The sequence below is a fragment of the Lithobates pipiens genome, unplaced genomic scaffold (assembly GCF_037356315.1).
Source record: "Lithobates pipiens isolate NorthernLeopardFrog02 unplaced genomic scaffold, aLitPip1_a1.2 Scaffold_96, whole genome shotgun sequence".
In the NCBI taxonomy this organism is placed as follows: domain Eukaryota; kingdom Metazoa; phylum Chordata; class Amphibia; order Anura; family Ranidae; genus Lithobates; species Lithobates pipiens.
In genome coordinates this window covers 593,076-601,306 of record NW_027507919.1, presented here as the reverse complement: position 1 = coordinate 601,306, position 8,231 = coordinate 593,076, and the positions used below count along the sequence as shown (strand labels likewise).

The following is an 8,231-nucleotide window of genomic DNA, read 5'->3' as shown; positions in this document are numbered from 1 at the left end:
GAAATGCGTGGCAAAGTTTGCACTTCCTGTGTGGGTGGTCACACGTTGGGAAACGTACAGATGTGATTGCAGCCTAATTATTAATGATGTCCCATTCACGGTCAGCAGACACGCGTTTTGCTGCACATCAAACTGTGTTACAAACGCACCAAAAATACACCCTGAAAAAACATGAGACACCCCACCACCAAAACCATCTAGAGCCCCCTTGGGGCGTTTGTCAGACGTAGGGCAGCGGGGTGTGAATGAGATGTGGGAGGAAGTTTTCAGGCACCATGGATGACCAGAGAAGAGAGGTGAGGGGCAAATAAAAAACATTCCTCCATCGAGGTTGTATAGGAACGCTTCTATTCTGATGGGACTTCTGTGAGTAAAGTCGCATTGAAGTTGTATGAAAGTTGGAAGCAATTCACACTGGAAATGGCAGGACAATGAGGTGTCAGCGGTGCGATCCGAGGCTGAAGGGTCTGGAAGTTTATTTAGAAGAGGAAATGTAACAATTGTGCTGCCCCATAAGGATTATAGAGGTCCCGGGACTGAAGGGACAATAGTAATCGTAGTGTAGCGCCTACTAGTGTTAGGTAAATGTAGTTTTTGGCCTCCCTGTAATCAGGGGGAGCGGTGATCGTTTGTTAGTGCCTGTTCTAGGTTCTGCTGACATAAATTTGAGGTTAAATATCTGCTACAGAAAAGAGGTTTCCCCCATTCAATGGGACTTTAAAGGCTCAGAGAGGAAACATAGATTTATAAACTGAAGTTTTATTATAAAGAATTACATAGAAAAGGTAGTAAATATATCAGAAATAGTACACAGTAATAAGAAGGGGGACACAATGCACAATGCAAAGTCACACAGTATCAGTATTGGTATCTACATGCAGAGGTTGGATAGGCATATCCAACGCATTTCAGAGTCACTTGGCTCCTCCCTCAGGGTTAGCTCTGCAGATAGTGTGGATACAGTAAAGTGACCCGAACTGTCACTCCAGTAAAAACATCAAAGTTGTTCAACTGCCATCACATCCATAACCCCCCCATATCCCCACCTGGATGTGGAGCAGGGGGGAGGATGGGAGTCTCAACCCAGCGGGGGTCAGTTCAGCGTACACTGAGACCACCTAATGTGGATGTGCCTGTAGTATCCAGATAGGGAGCTGTTCAAGACAGGTGAGAAATACATAGGTGACCACCAATAAACAGAGGTATATAAGACACCAGGGGGCATCTAACACAGCTCCAATTATTGGACTCCTCCACCATGTCACACCGTACATCTAATGGTCAGCTGGTGCAGATCAACTACTTTCCCCACATCCCACTGAATTCTGGGATATAGGGGGTGGAGGAACTTAGACATCCAAGGCCTGACCTATGACTTGATGGTGGAAATGCATTGTGCCTGGCTGCTCTAGGTCTATCAGGGAATGAAACCTGGGACTAGACATGTGCAATTCGTTTAGTTCCAATTTACGAATGTCAACAAAATTTGACAAATTTGTTAATTCTGAAATTTCCAAATTTTTCCATTTTTTAATTTCCAAATTTTAAAAATTACAAATTTTTAAATTTCTGAAAAATTAAAATTTCAGAAATTCAGATATTCATAAATTCGGAAATTTGGAATTTTAGAATTCAGAAATTCGAAATTTCGGGATTTTGACATTCGGAAATTGAAAAATTTCAGAGATTGGAAAATATCAGAAATTGCAAATTCTAAATGATGGAAATTCAGAAATTTGGTAGTTCGGATAATCGGTACTTTGGAAAATCTAAATTTCGTAAAATTCAGAAGTTTGGAAATTCTGAAAGTGTAAAATTCTAAATTAGGAAATTGTAAAATTATAAAATTTGGAAATTTTAAAATCCAAAAATAAGAATTAAAATTTGAAAATTCAAAAGAATAAAATACGAAAATTTGAAAGCCCCAAAATTTCAAACAATAACTAACTAATAATAACTATCAAATTATAGGTATTAAAATTTCGTTTCAAATTTGGCTGTTAGTGAACGTAACAAGTATGAATTTATCCCAATTATCAGAAATAATGAATGCCATATCTAAAATATTGGAAATTAATGATTTAATATCAATAAATAACATTAATAATAAAACCTTTTTATTATTATTTGTTCCATTCTATTTGTTTAAATGCAGCAATTGTTATTTCGGATAATTCGTAAATTTGTATTTGTTATGTTCATTAACAGCCAAATTTTAAAGGAAATTCCAATACCTATAATTTAATAGTTATTTTTAGTAATTATTTCGAATTTTACTGATTTTCTTTCCTTTTTCAGATTATTGAATTTTCAAATTTTTGAATTTCTGAATTTTTGAATACCAAAAATTTGAAAATTTGGCAATTCAAAAATTTGGAATTCTAAAATTCGGAGTTTGAAAATTCTAAAATTCTAAATTAGAAAATTAGAAAATCAAAAATTCAAAAGGCCGAATTTTCGGATTTCCGAATTCCAAATTTTTTAATTTCTGAATTCCCAAAAAAAGCAAAAAAAAAATTAAACCGAACAAATGTATTGGCAGTGCACATGTCTACCTGGGATCAAGCAGCAGGACCAGTCTCGGGTCTGTGCTATACTAGTAGAAGTCAAATCTGTCTGATTGTTATATCTATATCCAATCATTGATCAATATTCCCATATATAGAGCCGAGGATTTCCACTTCCTGAGACTGTATACCTCTCCCCCGTCACCTGTCTACACTACCACACCACAATCCCCGCCCCCTCCACATCATAACCAATAGGAACAAGACTAGCAATGGCTGTATTCATAGTGATAATCATCACAGCCAATCACAGTGAGGGGGAGGAGCAATCACAGATCCATGGATTGGTCATGTAAAGGAACCTGTGAGGACAGAAATGTAGGAATTCTCATTGTGGATATTAAAGTGTGTGTCTATACAAATCCTATTGTTCTAGATTTGGATGGAGTGGGGGAGGATTACAACCCCTGTCAGGTTTTTACTGCTATCCGGAGCTCCATTGGAGAGATTTCCCCTCACTTCCTGTCCTGGTGACGATGTTTTATCAGACAGGAAATGAGGGAAAATCTACAACAGGGACACAGACAGAAATAAAGACCTGACAGGGGTTCTAATCCTTCCCCTACTCTACTAAAGAAAAGGATTTTTATTTATGTCTGTGTTGCTGTTGGAGAGTTCCCCTCACTTCCTGTCTGGGGAAATGTTGTCACAGGAACAGGAAGTGAGGGGAAATCTCTCTAATGGAGCCCCAGATAGCAGAAAAAAAATCTGACAGAGGTTCTAATCCTCCCCTACTCCATCCAAAAATAGCCCTTTCTTCTATAGATAGACAGTGATGGTGGAGACCCCAGGGGCGTCATCCTGATCCTGGCTACACTATGTAGTGTATCACTGACTTAGAACAAGCATGCAGCCAGTGAAGGCTGAACAATCTGACCTCCTGCATGCTTGTTCCTGGTCAGTGACACACTAGGTAGTGGAGTGAGGTTTAGGATGAAGATGACGGCCCCGGAACCTGCAGCTTTATAAATAAATCCCTCATGTTTCCTGTCCTCTGCTTCCTCCTATTGGATGAGTATTCCACCAATCACCAATCAGATCATCCACCTTGTGATGTCTCTGGGCAGATCTCTCACTTCTGATTCCCCCCACATATCTGTATACGACCTCCAAATCCCCCCCATACCCCAGCATGGAGGGGCTCAGTGAAGGTGGTGGTGAAGGTGTGGAGATGTCGGATCGGGTCACACAGATCATAAAAGGAGATCCGCCCGGCCTCATAATCCAGATCTATCCTGACTCTCCCACTGGGGACACCGCCGGGTAATGGGGTCTCATTACCGTCATGTATCACTGAGAGCCGAATACCCCACAACCCCCTCACCCCCTCCAAACTCCAGGACTTCTTATTATCTCCAATCACTGACTGACCTCCTCTCCTGTCTATACTGGGGTAACACATCCCGACTCTCCAGTGCCCTGACCCCCCGACATCCACTTCCCAGTAATGTCTCCCTGAGGAGAACCTCTGACTGCTCATCACCTGACGATCCTCAAACCTCTCTGGTGTTTCTGGGCGATTCTGATGTGATAATGTGCAGGATGCAGTTTTCCTGTCATCTGATATATGTAGATAATTACCAGCTGTCCTCACATCCAGTAATATGTCTGTAACCCCCGACACCCCCCATGTTTTCTGTACAGCCCCAATATTTGGTCCTCCAGCCTGGAGGTGTGAGTGTTGTATAGTGGGGGAGGGTTGGGGAGGTCCCCTGGATGGTTGTATGGTGGGGGAGGGTTGGGGAGATCCCCTGGATGGTTGTATGGTGGGGGAGGGTTGGGGACATCTCCTGCATGGTTGTATGGTGGGGGAGGGTTGGGGAGGTCCCCTGGATGGTTGTATGGTGGGGGAGGGTTGGGGGGGTCCCTGGGATGGTTGTATGGTGGGGGAGGGTTGGGGAGGTCTCCTGGATGGTTCAGCATTGATGTGACCTTCACCCTTTGTAGTAGAATGTGGATAGACATGTGTGCCTGGACATTTCTGTACATTTACCCCAGACATGATATCAGATAGACCTGTGTGTAATGTGTGTGAGATCCCCCCCACATCCAGATCCCCCCCATCATGGAGGAGTTTATCATGTCTCTCTCTGTCCTCATCATCTCCATCCTCAGTATCACACAAGTCACCTGTGTCTGATTCCTGTAGGACAGTCAGTGGATCCGTCACGTTACACAGCTCCTCAATGTGACGCAACTTCCTGGACAGCTCCTCCTTCTTTATCTCCAGATCCTGGACCAGATCATTGATTATCCCGGAGATCCGCTCTGCCTGCCCGGAGATTTCCCTCAGGACTCTCTTCTCCAGGTCTTCCAGACGTCTCCTGAGGTCTCTGAACAGGACAGTGACTCTCTCTGTCTCATCATCTGCTTCTCCTTGTACTTTCCTCCCGTGTTCCTGCAGACTCTGGACTCTTTTCTCCATCTCCTCTCTCTCTGTCATCAGTTTCTGCAGAACATTCCTCAGTTTCTTCTTCTTCATCTCAGAGGCCTCATCCAGAGATTCCTTCTTATGGTTGATGTGATCTCCAATCAGACAACAAGACATACAGATACAGGTCTCATCCTCAGTGCAGTAATACTCCAGGATCTTCTTATGGACGGAGCATTTCCTGTTCTCCAGGGAAGTGGTGGGGTCACATAAGACGTGTTCTGGTGACTTGCTGTGGACTCTCAGGTGATTGTCACACAGAGAAGCTTCACAATGCAGACAGGATATGACAGCAGGTACAGGAGTGTGAATACAGTAAGTACAGAAGACCCCGGACTCCTCCTGATCCGGATGGGTGGACAGGAAATTCTCCACTATGTTCCGTAGTGTTATGTTCCTCTCAAGGACGGGACGTTTCTGGAAGCTTTGTCTACATTCAGGACAGGAATGACCTCCAGACCTCTCCTGTGTATCCCACACACGACCAATACAGTCCCGGCAGAAGTTATGTCCACATTTCAGGGTTACAGGATCTGTATAAATGTTCAGACAGACGGAACATTCCAGCTCCTTCCTCAGATCTGCAGACGCCATCGCTGAGAGCAGAAGAGAGAAGTGACACTGAACGTATCTGACACTCATTACCAGTTCTGTACATTCCTACACAGGGAGGGGCTGACACCGAGACACGTAGTCATAGGATTCCTTATACAGAGGGACACAGATAATACAGGATCTCACAAAAGTAAGTACACCCCTCACATTTATGTAAATCTTTTCTCCTAACTTTTCATGTGACAACACTGAAGAAATGACACTTGTCTACAATGTAAAGTAGTGAGTGTACAGCTTGTATAACAGTGTAAATTTCCTGTCCCCTCAAAATAACTCAACACACAGCCATTAATGTCTAAACCGCTGGCAACAAAAGTCAGTACACCCCTAACTGAGTGTGGAATAATTGTATTAATTTGGCTTTATAACCAAGGTCTGTATTTATGCTGTTTGTGTCCCCTTTTAAGCTTTGACTTAGCTCACTTAGCTCAGCATAAGACAGATCTTGAAATAGTTCGGTGTGTGAAGGTCATTTTTGTACCAGTTGTTCTCCATGTCCAGAGTTTATGACTTAAGGTCAGTAGGTCAGTGGTTTCACAGATAAGAATACACATGGAGTAATGTGTCATAGAATGGAGCACAAAATGCTCGAAGAGATCTTTTAGTCTCGATTCACACTAATGCGTTTTTTGATGCATTTTTCAGAAATTCGGGTGTAGCACTGACCCCCGAAGGAGCTGCTGATATATGATTGGACCTGTACTCTGCTATTCCACCCCCAATAAATTGGCTCAACCCGTTTGACACAGCTGTGAAACATTGTTGGTGTGAAGCTTAGCAACAAAAGACAATCCCACAATATACAATATACCAATAATGTACCTTTACCATTACCTGGGTATCCGTTGCTCCACCTGTAGGAAAATGAAAAACACTTCACACCAATTGTAATTAACCAGAATGTAATTTTACTGAGACTGGTATAAACAGCAGTCACAACAACTGTATTACCACACAAACGTAATATGGCTATGCAATGAATATTCAACAGATTATTAATATGTAAATATCTCTTGGGTGACCCCTACAGGCGCATCTCCAAGGGGGACCAATGCTCAGGGGGACAATGCCTTGACACTGGGCACCTTCCCACTTCCAGCACGCTATACTAATCACACTACTACAAGGTTATCAAACACAGCACAATAGGGGAGAATGGGGGAGGAACTGACCAGAGCGGACGTGTGGTGAGCTCACTCCTACCGGCCCAGGCGATCAGCTGTAGCAATCCCCAAATGCTATGATGTTTTTTTCTGATTTCCCCTGCCTATGAACCATGGATCTTCTTGAAATCCTATCTTTTCAGCCACCTGCTAACCATATTCCTCTAAGAGCCAAAAAGGAAGCATCAAGCTCCGCTGGATCTCCTTGAGACCTCCTTGCGATCTCGGGGCACAGACTGAGAACCGGGACGAACAAAGTGTAGAGGGCGTGGACAGCGGAGGTGCGTATCCGCAGCCAAGCGCTGTTGAGAGCACAAGAAACGCCGGGCGTCCCCCCGAGCCCCGCCAAACACTTCCCAGACTGGCCGACATCGGCGTGCATGGAGCCGATCTCTACCGAGGATCCCGAGTGGTGCCAAAGGATCCAGAGTCTGGAAAAGCGAAGCCGAGAGAAGCGACCAACTACACCAGAGCCAGTTGGAGTCCAGCTGAGATCGGGGAACACCCGGGGATCGGGCGGGTGGTACTGCCTTGAGCCCGGGTTGCTAGAGACGGTTGCTAGAGATCTATTAACAGATGCAGCCCTGCTGAAGTATAAAGATACAGGTCTGGCTTTCTTTTTTGTTTGCATATTCAGCATAGACCAATAATAAATATAGAGGGATGATATTATACCCTAAAAGGAGAAAGGGAGGCCCGCTGAACAAAAGGTAAAAACTGGACTTTCCTTTTTCTCTTTCTCCCCTGGTTATTCTGTGGGAACCCTAGACTTCCGTAAATATGGAAAAATATGTATACAGGTTGGAAACTTCCTATAAAACTGAAATTCAGACATTGAAGACATCAGTAGCAGACACACAAAATAGGGGTGATATCATAGACTCTAAAATGGCGGATATTAACCAAAAAATATTATTATTGAAAGAAAAAGGAAAAAAAGGAATCTGATAGATATTTAAACCATATAATAAATGTTACCGATGACCTTGAAAATAGAATTAGACGAAACAACATAAGAGTCAGAGGCTTGCCAGAAGCAAAGGGACTAGAAGGTTTGAAGATCTTATTACAAGAAATATTTAATATGGTACTAAAGCGGCCCGGTACAACAGAAATAGAAATTGATTGAGCGCATAGAGCAGGGATTTAAAGACAAAGACCCACTGAAACCAAGAGATGTGATCTGCGGGATACATTTTTATTATATTAAGGAAAGTATCATGGCAGCTGCACGGCAACAAAGAGATTTTGAGTTTGAAGGCACTCCATTGATTTTCTTACAGGATTTGTCCAAATATACCTTGGTCAGGAGGAAAGCGGTAAAGCCACTCTTGGACACATTAAGGGAAAGGGAGATTCTATACAGATGGGTATTTCCCTTTCGGATCATAGTTCACCAAAATGGACAAAAAAAAAATACCTTTCGGGACTTAAGAGATCTTCCTGATTTTTTGA

At 43.0% G+C, this 8,231-nt stretch overlaps 1 protein-coding gene across 1 annotated transcript; it reads right to left on the bottom strand.

Annotated features, from left to right (window-relative positions):
* Positions 1 to 2,461: 2,461 nt before the first annotated feature.
* Positions 2,462 to 5,627, bottom strand: LOC143973765 (E3 ubiquitin/ISG15 ligase TRIM25-like). The gene has a single exon (XM_077474610.1). It carries the CDS (start codon positions 5,590 to 5,592, stop codon positions 3,640 to 3,642), a length of 1,953 nt encoding a protein of 650 aa, XP_077330736.1. The 5' UTR covers positions 5,593 to 5,627; the 3' UTR covers positions 2,462 to 3,639.
* Between the last annotated feature and the right edge of the window lie 2,604 nt (positions 5,628 to 8,231).

Bases quoted from the DNA above. Each gene is read 5' to 3' on its own strand.
- LOC143973765 (XM_077474610.1), bottom strand. From the start codon at position 5,592: ATGGCGTCTGCAGATCTGAGGAAGGAGCTGGAATGTTCCGTCTGTCTG.